This window comes from Leopardus geoffroyi, chromosome E1, assembly GCF_018350155.1.
Source record: "Leopardus geoffroyi isolate Oge1 chromosome E1, O.geoffroyi_Oge1_pat1.0, whole genome shotgun sequence".
NCBI classification, from domain to species: domain Eukaryota; kingdom Metazoa; phylum Chordata; class Mammalia; order Carnivora; family Felidae; genus Leopardus; species Leopardus geoffroyi.
In genome coordinates, this window is record NC_059330.1 from 34,502,949 (window position 1) to 34,526,812 (window position 23,864).

Consider the following 23,864-nt stretch of genomic DNA (forward strand, 5'->3'; position numbering starts at 1 on the left):
AGGAAACCACAAGTTTTTCTCTTCACGAAACTTGTCATGGAATATTTCGTTCTGAGATCAGATTATTTTTATGTAAGGATATTTTTAAAAGTAAAAAGTGTGTTTGAGGATTAAAGCTAAAACAGATTTTTCAAGCTGACTTGCCATATGTTCAAATAAGTGTTAATCTGTCTCATTAACAACCAAGAGACTGAAGCAGCATGAAGAACCAAATATACCCTTACTTTCTGATTATCATCATTTATGTATAATTTCTTTCTCACTGGGGACTACAAACTTTCCCCACCCACTGCCATGGCGCTCTCATGTCCTCCCGGCATGGAACCCAAGTCAGATTCAACAGGGATAACCTCCAGGCCTTTCTCTCGCGCTCTCTTTTATATTAGAGGTATAGGTTTCCCATTTGCCCAGAGTTATTTTGCCCACTAGCTGCTTGCCATGTTTGATATTCACCTAAAAGAACTTTAGAGAGCATTGCCAGACAGGCAGATGGAAGCGATCCCCAACATATCTGGAAATGATGAGGAAGAATTCACAAGGCAACTTTGTCAGTGGACTAACCATAGCACATGTGATCCCTAAGCTTTCTGTGAGATTGGATAGCACAGCCTGCTTTGGCCTGTCTTCTCACTTTCTATTGGACAAGACTGAGAGAGATTTCAGAAATTTTTTCCCAAGGTGTTACAAACATTTATTACTCCGTGGCTTTGTGACATACAATTTTTAGGACTAATTTCTGAGCACTGGGTACACAATTCACACACCTCCCTCACTGTGACTCTTGCGGGTTTGTTTCCAGCTTACGGGGTTTAATTATTTTGGATTAATGGGCCATGGGAAGAAGTAAGAAACTAATGAAGTGATATCAGTATGCCAGTTTATAGTGACATTTAATAGTACCGCATTTCTGGGTTAGCTGGAAAAAGGAATTCAGCTTTAAATGTATAACATGTTCTTTAACTGTAACATTGCAAGAGCTCTCGATATTGAGAGCAATATTGAATGCAAAGGCATCATCTTTGATGCCTTTAACTTGTCCTTTGGACATATGAAGGAAAAGGACTATAAAGCCACAGTCCCTTATTAGAAACCTTTGGGACCAGATGTGTTTTGGAATTCAGAATTTTTCAGATTTTAGAAAAGAAGTGTAGTACGTAGCATATATTATGTAACACTGCTTACAGACTCTGGCACATTTTCTGAGACAAAATATATGTAAATGTTTACATTAAGTGGGCCAAATAAAGATTATAAATAGTATCACCAAGTGAGATCTGGTTTTGTTGCCAAAGCTTTACAGAAAAACTGTGGATTTTGGAATTGAGGATAAGGAATATAGTGCCATGTGAATGAAGAAGAAGCAGGCTTCATTGTGAGGGTACTCTCTGTTCCTTTTATTTTTTTATGATGCTCACCAGATAGTTGATTAGAAATTTTTCCCACAAAACTTTACTTGCCCCAATAAGAAAGATTTTGGGGTCCATGAACCTAATTTGTCCATTGCATATGCAATGTCAACAGCAGATTGGCCACAAACCCTATTGTTTTTAAATTTGCCTACAGATTCTTTATGGCTCTGTGGTTTCATCTTCTAGCTCTTTGGTCTTTTTGTCCTGAAAATCCTCCATCAGTGTGTTCTTTGGTAGTGTTGTGTTTTTGTTTGGTTGGTCTTTTTTTTTTTTTAAACAGAAATAGATGGTTGGCTTCATTGTTCTAGCTTGTTTTGTAATGATCTGTGTTCATTCTATAGAGGGACAACTTCTAGTGCTTTTAGGAAATAGGGTCACGTTCTGCCAAGAGGATCATATAGACCGTTGTATGCAGGTGATCTGTCCAATCTGAAAAGCCTTAATTTTTTCAAGGTTTAGTAATTCTAGAGCAGGAAACCCAGCACTAATTTCTGAACCATCTTCAGGGGCTGTTATAGGTAGGAGAGAGTTGGAGAACCTCCTTGCGTTTTAACTTGCGAGTGTGTGGGACATGAGGAAAAGTCTAAACGATTGCTGCACATGATTTTGGTTTGGCAGCTGCAAGTTGAATGTGTACTTGCGATTACTTCTAGCTTAGTTATCAGACCATTTTACATAGGAGGTACGGTGTAACTTAGATTTATCTTGTAGCCCTGATTTCATGAAGCCTAAGTTCTGATTGCTCTTGCCGGAGTCATTTGTATACTCTGGAAGAAAACAGGTATAATTTCTAGTCCCAGAGATATGTAAGTATCCTTTAGCTTTCAACCTGACTAATGAAATATGTTGGTGGTTCACTATTTGCAAAGTTTAGTGTACTTTTTTTGCTGGTGAAAACATTGTATAAGTCTTCGAAGGCTTATGTTTGCTTAGGAAACTATAATCAAATGGGCGTTTCAGAAGATATTTGATTGCTTAAGTACTTGCGGGCAACAAGCTTTATATTTTAGAAATGGTTTTCAGTGTAACAATTACAAGTGTTATCTAAGAGACTAGACTATAAACCAGAAGGTAGGGGAGCACATTTCATATCAGTACAATCCTGCCACCTGGATACTACATTTATTCAACTGATTCTCCCTGAAAGCCAGTGTTTGGCCTTGTCTGGGCAGCGGAATGCTACCCTGCAGTCGGGTTTTAAAACCTTCTTTCTCTCCTGTTGGATTGTCAACCCCCTCAAGCTAAAATTTTCTTGAAGGAAGTTAGCCAGCTATTCTCCACACAAAATGCTCTCTGTAGTTCATTTTGTTTTATTTTATATTTTTTTAAGTATTTTATTTTTAAGTAATCTCTACACCCAACATGGGGCTCACACTCATGACTCTGAGATCAAGAGTCAGCATGCTTCATTGACAGCCAGCCAGGCACCGTGCTTTGTTTTTTTTTAAATTGATTTAAGAATCAGGAACCAGAGGAGCACCTGGGTGTGTAAGTGGGTGAAGCGTCTGACTTTGGCTCGGGTCATGATCTCATGGTTCATGGGTTTGATCCCTGCCTCAGGCTCTACACTGATAGCTCTGAGCCTGCTTTGGATTCTCTGTCTCCTTCTCTCTCCACCCGCCCCCCCCCCCCCCGTCTCTCTCTCTCTGCCCCTCTCCTGCTTGCACTTATGTTCTCTCTCAAAAATAAATAAACATTTAAAAAATATATATATATATATATATATATATATATAATTTATTTATGTATTAGCGTGTGTATATCCTTTTTTTGTTTTGTTTTGTTTAAGAGAGTCAGGAACCAGGATTACCAGGCTCTCAGAGACCAGAAATAATCTCCCCCCCATTCACCCCCAACATACACACCCACGTGTACACACACTCACACTACTTGTTTTCAGAAACACAGACCTTGCATAGTTGGTTCTCTTTTCAGAGTATCCTATGCAACATAATCTTTCCTAGTTATATTGCACTTTTCTTACCACGCATGTAAGTAAAAGCTTACTTTAGTCTGACTTGATATTTAGAGAGGAAGATGCCAGTTGGGAAGAAGCCTGTCAGTTTGTCGAGCCTGCCCATGACAGGTGGGGTGCGGAGGAGCTTCTCTGGTGACGAAGAGTTGACTCCTCCTCCAGCACAGACAGCCCCGGAGGCCTTCCCACCTCCCAGCACTAGCCGAGAGTTCATTCCCAGCCTCAAAACAGGTAATAGTCCCGTCAGCACCTCAGGTACTACAGGGGGTGAAAGTCTGGGCAGGGCGGTGGGAGACAAAGCATGGTCTGGCGTGACAGATGCTGACTCATTAAATTTTTATTTTTCTTTCAACTAAAAACTTCATCTTCACTAGTCCTTGGTAGTCACTTCACTAAGTTAAGTCATCAGGGAGGGGTTTTTATTTTATTATAAACCACTTCTGAGCTTCAGATTAGGAGAAAGCTCATCATTTCAGTTGGTGGAATTGAGAGGCAGCATGTCCTGGTTCGTGTTTTCATTAAAATGGCTGAACATTTTCCATTGCAGAATTCCATGTAGCTTGACCAGGGGAGAAACACACCGTTAAGGATCAGTCTGATTAATCAGAGCCAAATATGAGGCTTTGCATTCCCATGGAATTTTGGTTCTGGTGGTAACATTTACCACAATCTTAGTTGAATAACATGGACTTGGAAATACAGTCTTGTGTAATTTCGGTGTTGAATTTGAGTAAAATTTAATTCCCATTATTTCACGCTTATGTACTTACAGTGATTAAGTAAGTGACATTTAATTTGAATTTAATTGGTTTGGCGAAGCTACTAGCTTGTAAGGAATGCAAAATATTTTGCCCTTTGTAATTGCTAAGAACAAACATAGCACCATAAAATACTAGAAAGGTTTCACTTGCATGTGATGAACCTCAGACAGGAGTGCGGAGGAGAGCACTTAGAAGCCAGAGTTGTCTTAGCCTTGGCATATGTTCTGCCATGTCCTAATTACTGCTTTTAAACTCCCTTGTTTTATTTAATCCGTATTCTTTAAAATGCCTTTTGTATGTTGAAAACCCTGATGGGTGTTAATACCTAGCTGTGTTTTCTACTTCTTCCTCCTCTGTTCGTAATATCTTTATACCTGAAGTTTTGGGGGACTTGGGGGTTTTGGGGGGTGGGGGACAGGAGTGCCATTTTTAAGATACGTTCTTTAGCTTTAGTCTCCTTACCAGGGTATTAGGTCATCTTCATTCTTCCTACTCTGTCTTCCTGAAGATCACTCTAATAATATCCTTATTTCTAGAAGAAATTACTCTGTTTTGTATAAAAAGTAGATGAGGACTGCAAATATGAGTTTATCTGCTCTTTAATGGAAAAACATTTAAAGTCTATATAAAGAGCATTTCAGTTTCTTTTCTTGTTTGTCTCTTTTGTTTTGACCTTGTTATTTATGAAGTAGTCTTTAAGCAATTAACTATAGATATTGTGAGCTCTGAATACGTTTGAATTTTTATTGGGTTTTGTTGGATTTATTGGCATTTTTATTGGGTTTTAAGAATTAACTAATTTAGAAGGTGCGTGTCACATTTTGTAAGATGTTACTAACTTATGTATGATAGAACCTAAGTTCTAGGATTGGCAGAACCCAAGAACTTAGAGTATATGCATGGGATGGAAACCACAGGGTCTCCTAAGTGACTTCCTTCTTCCACCGGTGTCTGTAGTGTCTTCTGAGCTGGGGGTACATCGTGTGGGACTTGGTGTGATTTTACTCTGGTGAAACTGTGTGGTACTACATTGCTATCTGACCTACCTGGAAGCTACAGTTTGATTAGCTACTCAGAGTTTATTACTTCTGGACTTCCAGCTAGGAAAATATGATTTCCATTAGTTCATCTCCTGAAATACTAGTGATGAGAGTCAGCAAAGTGACTTCCTTTTAAAAACGGAGCTAGAAAAATGCACTTGCACCGCATTCAGCAAAAGGATCTATTTTATTTCATCCATCATTCATTGAGTATAAGGCCTAGAAAGGAGAAATGATTCGTGTGAAGATACCAGACCGGCATTGTTTTAGGTTCCATGAAAACCGTCAGACTGTGCATCAAAGCATTCCACATCTGAGTGAGCCTTTCACCTTTCTCTTGAGTTACTTTTTTTTAAGCACATTATTTCCATATTTTAACATGAGTGGAAGCATACTCCAGAAATTTGTTGTTTATAGTAAATGCAGATAGTTTCAGGATGTGCTTTAGAATCTCGACTTACCTTTGTCCCATTTCAAAAAAACAAACATCCATTTGAATGGAACGTTTGGTCTGAAGCACAGGAACTCTTTTCTCATTCATTTAGCCATCTGATCATCCTAGAACAAGATACTGTTTTAACCAACCTTTTATTGTGGGTACTGCACCTTTAATGAAACATGGTTTGTTGTTTTTTTTTTTTTTCTTTTCCATGTATTTATTTTCATGGTATTGTTCAAATGTCCTTAACAATTAATATGTGTTGGTTAGATTTAAAGGTTAACTATTATATTCTTGATAGTCTCCATAAAAGTATCGTTAATTATATTACGCAAAAGAAGAACTGCACAGTCGTGTTTACTTTGAGTTTCCCAACAGTCTGATTGGTGTTTGTTTTGCTGTTATTATAGGCTTAGTGTATTCGCTTTTCTGTCTTTGGACTATTAAATTTTTTAACACCATTACCAAAACAAATACCAAAGTAAAATGAAGTGAATTGACCTCTCTCAAAAGATTATTCTTTAAATTATTAAGATATCAAATACCACTATTCTTTTAAAGATTTTATTTGTAAGTAATCTCTACACCCAGTGTGGGGCTCAAACTCACCACCCTGAGATCAAGAGTCCATTGTCTTACCAACTGAGCCAGCCAGGCACACCCGAAAGACCACTATTTTTTAAACTAATCTTTGTAACTGTGATCAGGAAGAAAGTATTTTTCTGCGACTGCACTACTTGACTTTAAAAATATAACCATTTTAGGGGCGCCTGGGTGGCGCAGTCGGTTAAGCGTCCGACTTCAGCCAGGTCACGATCTCGCGGTCCGTGAGTTCGAGCCCCGCGTCAGGCTCTGGGCTGATGGCTCGGAGCCTGGAGCCTGTTTCCGATTCTGTGTCTCCCTCTCTCTGCCCCTCCCCCGTTCATGCTCTGTCTCTCTCTGTCCCAAAAATAAATAAACGTTGAAAAAAAAAATTTTTTTTTTTTAAAATAAAAATATAACCATTTTAATATTGTTCCACATGGTGGTACTATCTAGTTAGTGATTCAGGTAAACTTAATTGGCTTACCGTTCATCTAAATACTCTCTGAGCCCTAGTTCTTCTCATAAATTGACTTTTTCCTTTCTGTATAAGCAGTTCCCAGTTTACATTCCATATATGTGCACATCGTCTTGTTCCAATTGTAATGAAAAGATCCGTAATGGAAAAAACAAAACTTGCACCTTTGATTTGAAGACGAGTTATCTCAGAGAGTAACACAGCCAGCATGAGTGGGAGTCACATGTTGCTCAGACGCGATTGTGGCAGGCACCGCGGCCCAGGGAGGCTTGCGCTGGCAGTCAGTTCCCCCAGCCACAGCCCCTGGAAAAGCTGGCTGTCTGTGGCCAAGTGTCCCTACTTTCCAGGGTCTTAAGGGGAGATCTCGTTTCCAAATATTCAGTCAAATTTAAAAGAACCATGGGAGGAGGGAGTGGGAAGGACACAGTTTGTGACCTCTGATTTAACACATCCTTGTGCTGAAGAAATTGGAGAAAGAAGTGAGCACCGCTCACCATCAGATTGGATCCCAGTCAGTGTGTTAGCATACAGGACCACCCATTTCCAGTATTTGGAGCTTGACCAGCCCAATTTTGGTTAAACGGTAACTTCTTTAAGAAACCTGAATACCTTTCTGAGAAGTTGGTGGTTACTAAGACTAGTTTTTAGCACCTAGCTGAGACCATTTTTATTTAAAAAGTAGGGAAGTAATTTTTTGAAGGAGAGTTCTGTAGGAAGTAACGGTAGACCATGAACCTCCAGGAAAGGATTCAGAGGAATCTGAAGTTACTGGATAATTGTGTTGAAGGACAGTAACTTAAGAGGGATTTATTTTTTAAAAAAAGGAAAATTTTGGTATTAAATAGCCTAAAGTTTTTGCCCAAGGCCACTGCTGGGCCCAGCAAAGAAAAAAATTTTTTTCTTCGTCTTTGCCCATGCATTAGAAAGAAGCCTTCCTGTCCCTAACGATTCTGACTAGCATGACTTCAGTGGCTATCAAGAAATCTAAACCCCACTGAAAATACTAGAAACTTAAAAACAGTTGTCCACAGAAATAAAGACTTACTGGAACATGGCCTGTTTATGAATCGAGGACCGCCTAGACTGTTGGGTTTGTCTTCATTAAAAAGGAAGTCATCAGGGGCACCTGCCTGGCCCAGTCGGTAGAACATGCAACTCAGTCTCAGGGTCATGTGTTCAAGTTCCATGTTAGGCCTGGAGCCTACTTAAAATTTTAAAAAAGGAAGTCCTCAGATCCTCCGATAAGGACTCAGGCAGTACTGCTGTTAGGTGATGCCGTTGCCATCATTAGCCATTTTGCACCAATGATTTTCACATTGCTGATGTCAGTAAAGTTTTATTTTACCTAAAATGATTGTTCAAGTTTTCCATGATTTTAGTTTTAATATAGGTGTTTATCCAATATCAGATTTATGACTTATTTTTATGAATATGAAAATTATGTATAAACATAACATGTCTATCATAGATGATATCATACTTTATTTATAATACTATTTTACTATTATTATCAAATTTATATCTTTTTTCTACAGGGAGTCTTTTTAATGAAGGTACTCCTTGGAGATGATAAGATTATATTGAAGTCATTTATTAACGTCACTTATTTTACATATTAGAGTTCAGAATCATGCAAGAAATGCGTCACTGTTGTATAGACATTGACATAAAAGTGAATACTTAGTTATAAGAAAAATTCAAATTATTCTCATCAAATCAGCGATCACTATTAACTTGACCACTTCATTGAAGAGGTTCATTGTGCAGTGTCTAGATTACGGCATTGCTTACTTAACTGCCAATATATTTTAAGAATTAAAGTGAATTAAAGGTTCATACTTCTGGGGGTTAATTTTAAGAGTTATGGAAGACATGAAGAAGTCTTATTAACTGTATAAAGCTGGTGGAACCTGAAGACTGAAAGTAATCTGATTTTCCAGAAAGGCTTAATCACATCCCCCGCATTTATCTCTCTCATGCAGTGACTACATTGCAGCTGAAGGAGGAGTTGATAGATGGAGAGGATTATAATTTCCTCCAAGGAGCGTCCGATCAGGAGAGCAATGGCTCTGCCAGCTTCTACATCAAACAGGAGCCCTGAGGCGGGCTCCGGACCCAGGGGCGGGAGGGGAGGGGTTTTACACAGGACTGATTTATAACCAACCGAGCTGTACAGCGGGGCTATTCCACTGGGACATTTTGCTAAACATAGAAAATTTCAGTTCCAGATTTTTCAGGTGGGTGGGGAAACTATTTTAGTCGTGGGGGGAAATTTTTCAATTTATAAAGATGGACAATTTTTGTGTTGTATTTGAAGCTTTTGGAAGAATTTTGTAATATTTTCCAAGTTTGGATTTATGTGCATTGTTAACAACTGAAATTCTAACTTTTTGGTAAGATTAAAGTTTAGGTAGCAGGATTGAAGGAAATGATTTAAAAGAAGGATATAGTTGTAAATGCAAATGAACTGTCATTACAAATGAACCTTTTTGGTACCTGTTGGGAGATTTTGGGATTTTAGAAGTTAGGCCAGTCACATCTCCAGCTTCCTTTGCTGCAGAAATATGCAACTGAACCCCCCTCCCAGGGAGGGTTCATCACCACATAGGATCATGGAAGGGGTAATTAATTCTGCTTGTTGGCATTTTATTGCAGCCCATTTTAAATGTTTGTACAGAAATGTTTTTCATTCTGTGAAAATTTATTTGGAGTTCTATATGAAACTGGAAGAACTCTGGATACTTTTATATGTTCTCTTTTAATTAAAAAAAAAAAAAAGATTAAAATTATCCTAACACTAAAGTGTTAAACTGGAATGGTTGACAAGATATACAGGATCTCAGTCTACATGTCGAGGGGTTGGGGAAAATGCAATATTGTCCGTAGTTCATTTTATTTTCCTTACTAAAGATACCCCACATGAGGGATTCTGGTCAGGCCTCTACCATTTCCCTCCATCAGTTAGATGATACTTGGTATAACCACACCCCAAAACAGATGTTCTACTGTATTACCAGTGGAATCAAATTCAGAGTTGTTTAAAGCCAAAAATCCGTTTAGATTTCAAAATCATTCCAGCTCTGCTTTTAACTATCCTGGATTTGTTAGAAAACTAATTTGAAAGAGAATTTAATTTTCTTAAAATTCCATATATATAAATATAAATATATATATATATAGTATGAATTGTCTTTTAATTGTATTCAAAATTAATTTTAATGATAATAACTGATTTGGACCATTTCAGACATTCCCTATTTTAAAATTCACATGGCTTCCTTTAAAAAAAGGATACAAGGGTAAATTGGTGAAAGGTTTGCTCTCTGCATTTTTCAGACCTTCTGAGTTGTGACTGAATGAGAGAGCTCTAGCGTTTACCAGTGAGGTTCATAAACTAAACTCTCAGGAATTAATTGCATCTGTTCTAGAAGTGCTTCTGGGTCTTAGCCTGGCCTCTTCAGAGTGGTAACATTGGCCATCTCCTCTGGAATATAGGTAGGGCTAATTAGAAATTAATCAAAATGATTAACCTCTAAAGTCCTTCAGCCTATGGAATGCTTTAAAAAAATGGTAATGGAAAGCCCCAGGAGACCATTTTAGGTAAGATTTTTGTTTGAATTTTAAAATGCATAGAACATTAAAAACCAGCAATTTATTTTCTAAAATACTGCTCTACTTTTGGGAATAAATAGCATTGGTAATACGCACAGGTTTACCTCATTCTATGCAAGAGGGGTTAATAACATAAGGTTTTGTAGTTGCTACTGGAAGTAAAATTTGTTACTTTATAGTGTAAGAATGTATGGAATCGCATGTCAACATTTCTTAATACTGACTCTTTAGGGGCATAAATGCAGATCATATCAACGCCAGGTTGATTCTCACGTGTCAAATATATGTGAATTCAGCTGTTAAATTACTGGATATTTATCTTAAACAACCTTACTGAGAGGGACCTACTGTAAATGTGACATCCTCACACTTCCCAAATCTTTAACTTAAAGAATCTTCCCATAAACTTAAAGCCTGGAAGACTTCCAAAGCAGGGCTTACCACGATCTTCGTTCTCAGGCTCTGGTTCCATGACACGTGACAGGGGCACAGGAAGCAGCTGCATGGTGCGCTTTGCCAGTACCTTGGGCTCTGGGGCTCTGCAGGGACCTGAGAAACCCAGGAGGGATTTGACTTGGAGCCTGGTAATGAGTTGTGTACAATGCTCATTTGTAGCCAGGTCCTGTAAGCTTCCAATTATATAGCAAAACCAGGCTCTGAGTGTTTTCGAATTTCCCACCTGTTCGCCAAGTGTTTCCTGTCTTGACCCCGTGACCAACAGCTAAAGGTTGGCAAGGACTTCCTAGCAGCCTAAACACAATCTGAAGCCCTCCTCATCATTCAGGCTCTAACTCCTGCCGCTGATAAACAGGAAATAAGTCAGTGCAGAGGAGATTGGTGTCTTAGCCATAACTCCAGTCGTACAACCCAATAGCCCCATTCTCTTTTACGGTTCAAAATGTACTGCTGACCTTGGGTTTGCTTTCATTTTTTTCCTGTTAGGATTATTTGGGGATTTTTGGTAGTTTAAACTCTTTTAACCTTTTCCTTGCTGTGTATGAGGAAAGCTAAAGCTGTTATCAACAACTTCTACGGATACTAACACGGGTTTTCAGTGTTTGTTTGTTTTTATTATATTAATTTTGCGTGATGTGAATACCCTCTCCCGTCAATATTTGTATTATGGTGCTATATATTTGGTAATGATCCTTTACTATTGGGAAGGGATTTTAAAAATACTGTGATTAAACTGGGTTGCTTCCTTTGATTTTCATATTTTAAATAAAGCCACAGTCATTTATACAAAAGAAAAGCATCTGTCCCTGGGCAAATCTTTTGAGGACAGAGGTCAAAGTAAACTGCATAAGGTTTTTACATCATTTCTGTATGTATTTGATATATAGATCAATATCTGTACAAATTTAATCTTTTATTTTCTTGGTAACTTGTGATCATTGAGAAAGTGTTTGAGACTTTCTCAGGAAGTGTATATAATGGCGTGAAAAATTCCTTCAGAGAAACTTATGTTCCTTTCATTTTTACCAAACTGCAAATTTTCAGCATGGATGTGAAAAGCATTAAAATTATAACTTTGTGTACAAGATGAAAATAATTCACTAAATTTGCCCTTTTTTACACAAAATAAAATGTTAAAGTTGAGTTGTATCGGAGCGGTTCTTTAATACGCTTTAGTCTTTGAAGGGTGTCATTTTTTATTCAAAGTACTGAGTGCCTTCTGTAAGCAATCACAGGTCTCTGAGAGAGTCAGGTCAGTTCCTTCCTCCCAGAACCTGTGCCCCTATGTGGGAAAGCAAGCACATGAGTGAGGAAGAATCTGCTGGTAGCTGACAAGGGAGGAACAGAATATGGATGGATATGTGGATGTGGCTGCATTTGAGCCAGGATTTCATAGAAAGGTAAATGGCAGAAGCACAGCATGGGCAGAGGGGAGTGCGACCGCCGGCAGGGAGGTTTCGTCACTTTAGAACATGCTGTTTCAGCCTTGGCATGCTTGCTAGAGGACTTTTTTTTTTTTTTTTTTCATTTTTTATTATTTTTTAGTCTTACATTTATTTATTTTTGAGAGACAGAATGAGACAGAGTGTGAGTGGGGGAGGGGCAGAGAGAGAGAGGGAGACACAGAATCTGAACCAGGTTCCAGGCTCTGAGCTGTCAGCACAGAGCCCGACACAGGGCCCAAACCCATGAACGGTGAGATCATGACGTGAGCCAAAGTCAGACACTTAACTGACTGAGCCACCCAGGTGCCCCATGGGGGACTTTTTTTTAAGCTCCCTTAACCTCAACAGCAGATAGAATTCATAGGCTGTATATAAATTATCCCAGCTAGAGCACTATCAGCAATAACCAAAGTATAGAAAGAGCCCAAATGTCCCATCGATGGATGAATGGGTAAAGATGTGGTATATATACAATGTAATATTACTCGGCATTCAAAAAGAATGAAATCTTGCCATTTGCAACTAAGTGGATGGAACTAGAGAGTATTATGCTAGGCGAAATTAGGGAAAGACAAATAATCATATGACTTCACTCCTCATAGACTTCAAGATACAAAACATGAACATAAGGAAAGCAAAAATATAAAAACGGAGGGGGACAAAAAAAGAGATACAAATATGGAGAACAAACGGTTACTGGAGGGGTTGTGGGAGGGGGGGATGGGCTAAATGGGCAAGGGGCATTAAGGAATCTACTGAATCATTGTTGCACTATATGCTAACTAGCTTGGATATAAATTTTTAAAAAAAAATCAATTAAAAAAATTAAAAATTATCCCGGCTAGCTCTTGTTGTTTGCATGAAGAGGAAGTGCAAGACACCCTCCCTTACCAACAGTCTCTTCAGTAAGTTACTCAACATTTACTAAAAAAGCTGCAGAGAGGGGCGCCTGGGTGGCGCAGTCGGTTAAGCGTCCGACTTCAGCCAGGTCACGATCTCACGGTCCGCGAGTTCGAGCCCCGCGTCAGGCTCTGGGCTGACGGCTCAGAGCCTGGAGCCTGTTTCCGATTCTGTGTCTCCCTCTCTCTCTGCCCCTCCCCCGTTCATGCTCTGTCTCTCTCTGTCCCAAAAATAAATAAACGTTGAAAAAAATATATTAAAAAAAAAAAAAAAGCTGCAGAGAATTTTATGGATGTAAGATAATGGATTGAGGGGCGCCTGGGTGGCGCAGTCGGTTAAGCGTCCGACTTTAGCCAGGTCACGATCTCGCGGTCCGCGAGTTCGAGCCCCGTGTCAGGCTCTGGGCTGATGGCTCGGAGCCTGGAGCCTGTTTCCGATTCTGTGTCTCCCTCTCTCTCTGCCCCTCCCCCGTTCATGCTCTGTCTCTCTCTGTCCCAAAAATAAAAACGTTGAAAAAAAAAAAAAAAGATAATGGATTGAGTCTCTTCCGGGGTTAATTTCATCATCACACTTTAGAAATATAGAACACATTCCAAGAAAAACAGTATCTGCCTTGCTTTCTACCTTAAATGGCTTGAATAGTTGCCTAGTACATGGGAATTCCCAGCTTGGCTCTCATTTACAGTCCCATGAGCTTTAACATATATATATTATTCTTTAAGCCTCTTAGGAAGCTAGTTTTCTGGTGTGCTTTATGCCCAGCATATGCATTAAGAGTGATAAGTGTTTCCCAGAAGTAAGTAACTTGTCAGCCCTGTGTTGTTTATCCAGCCTTGTGAGATCAGGGAGGAGAGTAAAGGATTTCCTCTCACAGACTTGCTGAGGCTGGCGTAACCCTCTTTGGCCAGTCTCACAAGCAGGCCACATAGGGTTTGCCCATTGACAAAAAAGCAAATAACCCTGTAAGAAAGTAATGCATTTTAAAGAAGAAACACAGATGGCTAACAGACACATGAAAAGATGCTCATCATCCCGTACCATCAGGGAAATACAAATCAAAACCACGATGAGATATCACCTTACACCTGTCAGAATGGCCAAAATCAAAAACATAAGAAACAAGTGTTGGCGAAGATGCAGAGAAAAAGGAACCCTCATGCACTGCTGGGAATGCAAACTGGTGCAGCCACTGAACACAGTATGGAGGCTCCTCAAGGTCAAAACCAGAACCACCGCTCCCTCTCTCTGTCTCTCAAATAAACTTAAAAAACAAACAAAAAACTACCCTACCATCCAGCAATCACACTACTGGGTATTTACCCGAAGAATACAAAGACACTAATTCAAAGGGATACACGCACCATTATTCATTGCGGCATTATTTAGAATTGCCAAACTATGGAAGCAGCCCAAGTGTCCATCCATAGATAAATGGGTAAAGAAAATACAGCGTATATATAAACACAATGGAGTATTATTCAGCCATAAAAATAAAAAAGGGCCGCCTGGGTGGCTGAGTCAGTTAAGCATCTCTGGATTTCGGCTCAGGTCATGATGTCACGGTTTGTGGGATTGAGCCCCGCTTCGGACTCTGTGCTGACGGTGTGGAGCCTGCTTGGGATTCCCTCTGTTCCTCTTCTGCTTGTGTGTGCTCTCTCTCAAAATAAATAAACTTTAAGAATAAATTAATAGGGGTGCTAGGCGGCTCAGTTAAATGTCTGACTTCAGCTCAGGTCATAATCTCACAGTTTATGGGTTTGAGCCCCATGTCGGGCTCTGTACTGACAGCTCAGAGCCCGAAGCCTGCTTGGGATTCTGTCTCCCTCTCTCTCTGCCCCTCCTCTGCTCACACACACTCTCTCTCTCTCTAAAATGAACATTTAAGGGGCGCCTGGGTGGCTCAGTCGGTTGGGTGGCCGACTTCGGCTCAGGTCATGATCTTGCGGTCGGTGAGTTCGAGCCCCGCGTCGGGCTCTGCGCTGATAGCTCGGAGCCTGGAGCCTGTTTCAGATTCTGTGTCTCCCTCTCTCTGACCCTCCCCCGTTCATGCTCTGTCTCTCTCTGTCTCAAAAATAAATGTTAAAAAAAAAAATTTTTTTTAATGAACATTTAAAAAAATGTTTTTTAATTTAAAAATAAATAAAAATAATAAAATACTATAAAAAAGAATGGGAGGTGCCTGGGTGGCCTAGTTGGTTAAGTATCTGACTCTTGATTTTGGCTCAAGTCATGATCTCATGGTTTGTGGGATCAAGCCCTGCATCAGGCTCGGTGCTGACAGCTCAGATTCTCACTCCCACTCTCTCTCTCTCTCTAACTTTAAAAATAAATAAAAAGCATGAAATCTTGCCATTTGCAACAACATGGATAGAGCAGAGTATAATGCTAAGTGAAATAAATCTGAGAAAGATAAATACCACATGATTTCACTCAATGTGGAATTTAAAAAAAAAGCAAAGGAGGGAAAATAGAGACAAACCAAGAAGCAGACTCATAACTCTGGGCAACAACTGACCATTACCAGAGGGGAGGTGGGTGGGGTCACGAGGGGACCAGGGGGTGGGGATTAAAGAACATACTATGATGAAAAAAATAAAGCATTTTGGTTTTTTAAAGGTTTTATATACGTATATATGTATATGTATATATATATATATATATATATATTTTTTTTTTTTAGAGAGAGAGCAAGCAAGTAGGGGAGAAGGAGAGAAGGAGAGAATCTTAAGCAGGCTCCACACTCACAGAGCCCGATGTGGGGCTTGAATCCCATGACCCTGGCATCGTGACCTAAGCCAAAAACAAGAGTCGGACATTCAACCGAGCCACCCAGTGCCCCTAAAGTAACGCATTTTAAACAATGCGTGTAATGCACGTTCAAATAAAAGTTGTACTGAGGGGCGCCTGGGTGGCGCAGTCGGTTAAGCGTCCGACTTCAGCCAGGTCACGATCTCGCGGTCTGTGAGTTCGAGCCCCGCGTCGGGCTCTGGGCTGATGGCTCAGAGCCTGGAGCCTGTTTCCGATTCTGTGTCTCCCTCTCTCTCTGCCCCTCCCCCGTTCATGCTCTGTCTCTCTCTGTCCCAAAAATAAATAATAACGTTGAAAAAAAAAAAATTAAAAAAAAAAAAAAAAGTTGTACTGAAATCATAAAAGGTTCCGAAGGAGTTAACTGCTTTCACACACCTAGCTGGTATATAGGATTTACCCTCACCACAGTCCACCCTTTCTCATTCACTACCAAAGTAAGTCCTTAAGTCCACACCGTAAAGTCCACAGCTTTCCCCACTCCAAATTTGACTCCAGTTACCTCCAACCTTATAATTTTCTGGAGTCACTTGGAAGGAAAACTAGGTAAAGCAGAGTGGCCAAGAGCGTGGGGTCCGAATCCAGCTGCCGGCACTGAAACCTTACTCCCTTTACTGGTTAAGTCTGTAATCTGGCTCCGTTTCCTCAGTCGTAAAGTGAGGATACCAACCTCCTAAGAGTTGTGAAGACTGTAAATAAACTGATGTATGTAAAGTTGTTAGAACAGCCTTGACACAAAATAAGCCCATAATTAACTGCTGCTGCTAATCCAAGTACCTCAGCCCGTGTGCAGAGGGATCACCGGGGGACACATTAAAATGCTGAACCTCGGGACTGTCCCATCTGTAACTTTAATAATCAAACTTCTACTTAATGTAGTGAGAGCACGTAGCGTATACAAACATTAAGTGTGACATTGAAAAATAATTTAGGGGCGCCTGGGTGGCGCAGTCGGTTAAGCGTCCGACTTCAGCCAGGTCACGATCTCGCGGTCCGTGAGTTCGAGCCCCGCGTCAGGCTCTGGGCTGATGGCTCAGAGCCTAGAGCCTGTTTCCGATTCTGTGTCTCCCTCTCTCTCTGACCCTCCCCCGTTCATGCTCTGTCTCTCTCTGTCCCAAAAATAAATAAACGTTGAAAAAAAAAAAATTAAAAAAAAAAAAGAAAAATAATTTAGAAAATGTTAAACTCGTTGACTTGTAACATTTTTTGCACCAAACTGTCAATGTATATTTGTCATTGTTTCGTAATCTAGCAATATGCATTAAAAAAAGTAACAATGGGGCACCTGGGTGGCCCAGTCTGTCAGGCATCCAACTCTGGCTCAGGTCATGACCTCACGGTTCGCACGTTCAAACCCCACGTCGGGCTCTGTGCTGACAGCTCAGAGCCTGGAGCCTGCTTTAGATTCTGTGTCTCCCTCTCTCTCTGACCCTCCCCTGCTCATGCTCTCTCTCTCAAAAATAATACAGAAAAATATTTTTTTTTAATTTTTTTTTAATCTTTATTTTTGAGAGAGAGAGAAACAGAGTGCGAGCAGGGGAGGGGCAGAGAGAGAGGGGACACAGAATCCGAAGCAGGCTCCAGGCTCTGAGCTGTCAGCACAGAACCTGACGCGGGGCTCAAATTCACGAAAGCGAGCTCATGACCTGAGCCGAAGTCAGAAAGAAGCTTAACCGACTGAGCCACCCTGGCGCCCCGAGGGAAAAAAAATTTTTTTTAAATAATACGGAGTCTTTCATATGCAAGTCGCGTATCAACTTTCACCAGTTGCCTCACAGAACATAGCTATTCATAAACCCACATCTTCCCGTAACCTCCAATTTTTAAGCCAGACTCCACGTGACAGCGATCACTTATACTGATGGGTGCTATTAGGCATTGTCTTTCAACTGTGCCGTGCCAGCGAAATGAACCTAAAAAGCAGGCAGTAAGAATTTCCCAACCAGTCGCTGCTTAGAGCCCTGTAAACAGGCACGTCACCTCAGCGGAGAGAACGAAGTAGGGCAGGGTTGCAGGAAACCTGTGTACCCGCTAGGGGCCAGGCGTAACTACTTTATATACATTGTTTCTTTTAATTTTTTTTTTTTTAAGTTTATTTATTTTTGAGACAGAGAGAGACAGAGCGTGAACGGGGGAGGGTCAGAGAGAGAGGGAGACACAGAATCGGAAGCAGGCTCCGGGCTCTGAGCCATCAGCCCAGAGCCCGACGCGGGGCTCGAACTCACGGACCGCGAGATCGTGACCTGAGCCGAAGTTGGACGCTCAACCGACTGAGCCACCCAGGCGCCCCACATTGTTTCTTTTACACCTGCACTGCAGGGGCATCCTCCTCCTCTTACAGATGTCCTTAGACTTCCATTTCTTCAGACATAACTCGCCCAGTTTCCAGTCAACAAAGATGTAACTCTGGACTGGACGGGTCCGCGTTTCACCCTTGGCGAGTTTCAACAAAGTCTGTGTACGGAAACCCACCTTTTTCTACATCCTCTAAGGCAGCTGCGATACTTATTTTCATTATTTCCTTTTCAGTTTCCGTCCTCACCCAACCAGTGCCACACTCGTCCTCGTCCGCCTCACTACTTTCCCTCCTAGAGTCTACAAGTGCACCCAGATGCTGACAAGGGGCAGAAGGTTCTTCCACCGCAAGTAGGATCATTTGCTTCTGGATAATGCTATGAAAGCCAAGGGACCGAGTCACTTCTTCCAGTTTGGCATCAAGTAAGCACAGGAGGCTGCAACAGTTTCCAAGGGCTTTATTAGTAAGTTTTAGAAAAGAAAGATTGATTCTCTGGCTTCCAAGTCAGTGGAATGCAGAGCAGTGTCCGGGGACGCATCAGGGGGTGCCGAAGGGGACTGACGCTCCGTCCACCTTTTATTCGTAGATCCAGTCAAAAGCACAAGGCTTGTAGTCAACCAATTCTTCAGGCTTAAACCACAGGCTGATTTCTTTCTCTGCACTTTTTACTGAATCACTGCCATGAATGATGTTCCTGAGAGAGACAACAATTACTGGCTACCACATTTTAGAGTGCAAAAGTCTGTTCGTGGCTGAAGCAAAGGATGGTCGCTGCAGACCTTTCCAGCCAAACTGCCACCTGAAGCAGGAGACCCAAGGCATTTCCTCTTAAAAGCAACTATAAAATTCTAAGAGTATTGGATCAAAAGCATCCCGTGGCTCAGCTCTGTTATGCTCCCGCTTCCAAAACGAGTGTTTGTACCCCAAGACCGCTGTGCCATAAAACATTACTTCTCTCATTTTGAAAAACAGGGAGAACCAGACCGAGAGCCAGACGAGATGCGATACATTCACTATCGGGAGCCATTTCTGTTGCATTTTCTTACAACCCTAATTTGCAAACCTCAGCCAAGACATTCACACGCCCAACCCCTCTATTCCATTTGGATCTTAAACTCTGTAAGGTTTTTGCCCAGATTTTATACAGCAAGGGAACCAAAGGGTTAAATGACACGCCTACAGACACAGCACCGCACAGAGCAGAGGCTCTTTGGCTGTGTCCCCTGAGACCTACCACACGCAGCTCCCTTCTGTGAGGTTTTGGTTAAAATTTTAAGTAGCCCAGGGGGAAGTAACTTTTTAAGGGAGCTTTCATCCAGTGATCATCACCACCTAATTTTAAAAGTTCAAACCTTCCTAAAATTGGGATATGCCCCAAATGGTTTGTACCCATCCCCCACCCTTTTTAAATGGCTTTGAGGAAACATCATTGGCGCCCCTCGGGACTCACCTGCCAACTTGAATGCAGAAGTCCCCACGGATGGTGCCTGGCTTAGAATCTGCTGGGTTGGTCTCCCCAAGCATCACTCGCCCCGTCTTTACCACGTTCAGTCCCTCCCAGACCTGGACAGGAGGGAAAAGGAACTGCATCAGATCTGTCCTTTGGGGCCACCAGGAACAAACACTCAGCCCTGCCTGACGGCACACTTCAATCAGACCAGTCAGTGACGTGGCCAACCAGCCGGCCCCAGCAGACAGCAGGGGCCGGTGTAAGGTGCTCCATCCCGGGCATGCTGCGAGGAGACAGAGAAACCACCTACCCAACCCAAGGACTTCCCAGCCGTGAGAGGAAGGCTAACAGGACTGAAGACCCTTCTGCAGCCACAAACACGGACAAGAAACAGTGATGGAAGGGTGGAGAAAAGTGATCAGACTGGAACAGGGGCAGTGGGATGGGCATCTGACTGTTAGCACGGGACACTAGGTTTGCATGAAAACAAAAAGTGCATTGCAGGGAAGAGCAGAAACAAAGCCATCCTCAGAGAACAGGAAGGAGGTCTATTTTCTCCACGACTCTGCGCCTCCTTATTGTACCCTCTGTTCTCTTCCTTCCCAACTGGACACAAATGCCACAGGAGGAAATCGACTGCTGTATTTCTAGCACTGGATTAGACAACTTTTTCCCCTTGCTTTTGCCTCCCTAGCAGCTCTGTCGACTGAGTAACTCCAGCAGGCTCCGTTTGTAAAACAAGGCATTTGGAGCAGCTGGGGCCGATGTCTAAAAAGACACACGGGCACTGTGCAAGCCCAGTCCTGTATCAGCCCTTATTTTCCTCCATACCCCCCCAAAAGCACTTGCCATGGCCACGACCGGCCCGGAATTCATGTACTTCACCAGCCCCGGGAAGAACGGGCGGTCCTTCAGGTCAATGTAGTGCTGCTTCAGGAGTTCCTCCGAGGCCTGGCATTGAACAGGAGGTTGCAGTTAGGAAGTAAACTGGAAAGGCTCAAATATGGATCCATCCCATCCCCAGAACCCCCCATTCAAAGGACGGCTTTTCTTTTTTTTTTTTTTTTTTTTTTAAACGTTTATTTATTTTTGGGACAGAGAGAGAGGGAGACACAGAATCGGAAACAGGCTCCAGGCTCTGAGCCATCAGCCAAGAGCCCGACGCGGGGCTCGAACTCACGGACCGCGAGATCGTGACCTGGCTGAAGTCGGACGCTCAACCGACTGCGCCACCCAGGCGCCCCAAAGGATGGCTTTTCTAAAAGTCCAGTTATATGTTAACCCGCATTCGTATGTAAGTGTGTATATATGTATGTAATATGTGTGCATATATATATACACATACATATACGCATATACATACATGTGTATACATATATACACATATATCTATAAAATAATTATCCTCTCCAAACCCTGACACTCTTTTAGTAGAAAGACTGTCCAGATCATGAAGACACCCTCATAATGTCCCTGACGTTAGGGCTGGTACAACCCTAAAGAGTAGGTGATTTGAAAATCTAGATATGGAGGGTCTGCCGTTGAAGGAAATACGCCAGAGAGAGGTCCGTTCCCAGTGTCCCTGTAAACATTTCAGATGTTAACCGAGAACGTTCTCTTCTTCCCAGATGGGCCTGGTTGAGATTTCAATACTTATCCCTTAAGGTCCAGATCTGTGCCCCTACCTGTGGCGTGGAAGTGACAGGCACTGCCCTAAGCTGGAGGAAGCCGGCTGCGGGAGGGCTCCCCCCGCCCCCCCCCCGCCACCGCCCAGGGCACTTGCAGCCTTCCCCCCCCCCCCCACACACACACACACTTGCAGCCCGCGGGGGCCGGGGCATAGGCCTGGGCGCGGGCGGGCTTCCCCCGCAGGCAGCGAGCCCGGGCAGGCGACACGTCACCTCCGCTTAACCTTGCGGAGGGCGCCGGGGCTCGCGGGCCTCGGGGCTGGGCTCGGGCGACTGTGTCGCCGAGGAGGCGAGGGCCACGGCTGGGAGCGGAAGCAGGAGCACCCCGGCGGCGCGCCGCGTTACCTGCAGGAACTTCATGGCCACGAGGCGGAAGCCCTTCTGCTCGAAGCGCTTGATGATCTCGCCCACCAGGCCGCGCTGCACGCCGTCCGGCTTGACGGCGATGAACGTGCGCTCCTGGTGGGCCATGGCCTGCGGGCGACAAGGGCGGCTCAGGGCCCGGCGGCCGCGCGGACAAGGGAGGCGGCCCGCGCCTCCCCCCACCCCGCGGGCGCCCCGGCCCCTCCGCCCGCTCCGCGGGGACACGCGCCTCCCGGCCGCCGCCGCCCCGCCGTAGGGGACCCGGCACCGGGCCTGGGAGGAGGCGGGAAAGGAGCGGGGGGGGCGAGCACGCCTGCGGGGAGGGACCGGGGGGGCGACAGGGGAGCGCGCCCGCGGCGTCTTACCGGGAAGCTGGCTGCGCTGCGGGGCGGGAGGCGCGACGTGGAGGGGGCGGCGGGGCCGGGAGCCGCTCGGGGGGAGGGCCCTGCGACGGCCACACCCCGGACGCCCCGCCGCCCAACCCGCGAGGCCGCCGGGGCCCGTGGCCCCTGTCCACGCTCCGGGCTCGCCCGCAGTGGGTGGGGGCTCCGGAGCGGGAAGTGGCTTCTCCACCCGGGTGTCCCGCGGCCGGGGCGCAGCTACACACGTCCAGTCCGCACCCTCCGTTCGGTACCTGTTGCCGCCACACATGCGGGCACGTGCGCGCGCACACGCACACACACTGTGTACCTTCTGCCGACACACACACACACACACACACTCTGGTCAGGTTCTCCAGTTCAGCCTGAGACCTACCCCTGACAAGATTCTCGAGTGTCTTACAGCAGACCTGTCATGTTTGCGGAGGGCTCTCCACCCTTGGGGGGCTCCCAGGTCCCTGGGGAGGCGGCGGGCCCCTCCTCTCGGCCCTTCCAGACCCCCATCCAGCAGCGCTTGTACCCCGAGATGGTGAGAGCCCTGTGTCTGTCTCCCTTCAGGACAGTGAGCTGATCAAGGGGAGCCCTGTGTCCTCACCCTAGTGCTCCCGGCACTGCACTGACAAGCTGTACCTGCTAGATTGAAACTGGGCTTCAACTACCTCCATTTTGACCTCAAACTCGCTAATTGAGTAAATTCTTCCTTCTAGTTTCCCTGTTAACTCAGGCAGAAAACGCTGCAGGCCAGCATCCCGTGATGGAAACAAATCACCCCCTCAAGCAACAAGAACTGCCCTGAGCCAGCAAGACCAGGGTGACTGACTGCAAGGCAGTGAGCGATTTGACCTTCGCTGCTCACTTGTGGGTACGCACCGACCTTTGTCCCACCTAAGCTTTATGTGAACCTAGAAGCAGGGCACCTGGGTGGCTGAATCGGTTAAGTGTCCAACTCTTGGTCTCTGCTCAGATCTTGATCTCAGGGCCGCGAGTTTGAGCCCCACACTGGGCTCCACGCTGCGTGTGGATGCTTTAAAAACAAAAAAGCAATGGGGTGCCCGGGTGGCTCAGTCAGTTAAGCCTCCGCTTCTTGATTTCAGCCCAAGTCGTGATCTCCTGTTCATCAGATCGAGCCCCACTGCCAGCTCTGTGCTAACAGCGTGGAGGCCGCTTGGGATTCTCTCTCTGCCCCTCCCGCACTCCCTCTCTCTCAAAACAAATAAACTTTTAAAAAATGTTTAAAAGAACAAAACAAACAAAAAGCAAAACAACAAAAGACCTGGAAGGTATTTTCAGCCCTTTGGAGACAGTCTTTGAGAGGGTCCACTGTCTTCCGGGGGGTGGCCTCCCTGGAATAAATCCCATTCTTGTTTCACCATGACTCCTCTCTGCCTTTGGGTTGTGTGGAACCTGGTCTGAATGGGCCCCTCCGAGCTGGGTGCCTTTGCACCCGTGAGTCCTGGCTGCAAGGCGACAGACAGTCCAGCCCTGTTACACCTTGCTGGCTTCCCAAACTTCTGCTCGCAGAGCATGAACACACAGCCCTCATTCTGGAGAAGAGACGACTAGTGTTCCCTGTGGCTTCGAGGCCAAGCCCTAATTTGGACTTCTTTTTCGGAGTTATCCAATGCCAACTGTGGGAAGGAGGCTGGGAATCTCACCGGACAATTCTCTGGAGAGCTGTTTGCCCCTTTGGCCCCGTCACTGATACCTCCCTGCAGGGGCAGCCTTCTGCTCACTTTTCTGTCCTTCCTGGAAAGACTGCCCTTAACTGGGCGAGGTGTGACCCTG

General features: G+C 44.0%; 2 protein-coding genes and 1 long non-coding RNA gene across 19 annotated transcripts in view; 2 read left to right on the plus strand and 1 right to left on the minus strand.

The window, feature by feature from the left end:
* MBTD1 (mbt domain containing 1) overlaps positions 1-11,895 on the plus strand; it is a 71,647-nt gene extending 59,752 nt beyond the window's left edge. For 15 of the 17 annotated variants that reach the window (XM_045488344.1, XM_045488345.1, XM_045488356.1 and 12 more), the window contains 2 exons: positions 3,439-3,615; positions 8,667-11,895. In XM_045488344.1, the coding sequence (XP_045344300.1) occupies positions 3,439-3,615; positions 8,667-8,785 (296 nt within the window). In that variant the 3' untranslated portion in view covers positions 8,786-11,895. The remainder of the gene's footprint in view (positions 1-3,438; positions 3,616-8,666) is intronic. The other 2 variants (XM_045488351.1, XM_045488352.1) reach the window with 1 other exon arrangement.
* Positions 11,896-18,640: 6,745 nt separating this feature from the next.
* On the minus strand, positions 18,641-22,175 carry LOC123603447 (nucleoside diphosphate kinase B). The gene is made up of 5 exons (XM_045488361.1): positions 22,065-22,175; positions 21,682-21,810; positions 20,498-20,599; positions 19,649-19,761; positions 18,641-18,892 (listed from the first exon to the last, which is right to left on the minus strand). Exons 2-5 carry the CDS (start codon positions 21,805-21,807, stop codon positions 18,775-18,777), a joined length of 459 nt encoding a protein of 152 aa, XP_045344317.1. The 5' UTR covers positions 21,808-21,810; positions 22,065-22,175; the 3' UTR covers positions 18,641-18,774.
* A 140-nt stretch (positions 22,176-22,315) lies between these two features.
* Positions 22,316-23,448, plus strand: LOC123603450. Its single transcript, XR_006714890.1, has 2 exons — positions 22,316-22,941; positions 23,174-23,448. It is a non-coding gene; the product is annotated as an uncharacterized LOC123603450 (long non-coding RNA).
* The last annotated feature ends 416 nt before the right edge of the window (positions 23,449-23,864 follow it).

Bases quoted from the DNA above. Each gene is read 5' to 3' on its own strand.
- LOC123603447 (XM_045488361.1), bottom strand. From the start codon at position 21,807: ATGGCCCACCAGGAGCGCACGTTCATCGCCGTCAAGCCGGACGGCGTG. The intron at 19,762-20,497 runs GCAAGTGCTTTT...CCTCCTGTCCAG, and splicing joins CCGGGCCGGTCGTGGCCATG to GTCTGGGAGGGACTGAACGT. The intron at 18,893-19,648 runs GTGAGTCCCGAG...TGTCTCTCTCAG, and splicing joins TTCTGCATTCAAGTTGGCAG to GAACATCATTCATGGCAGTG.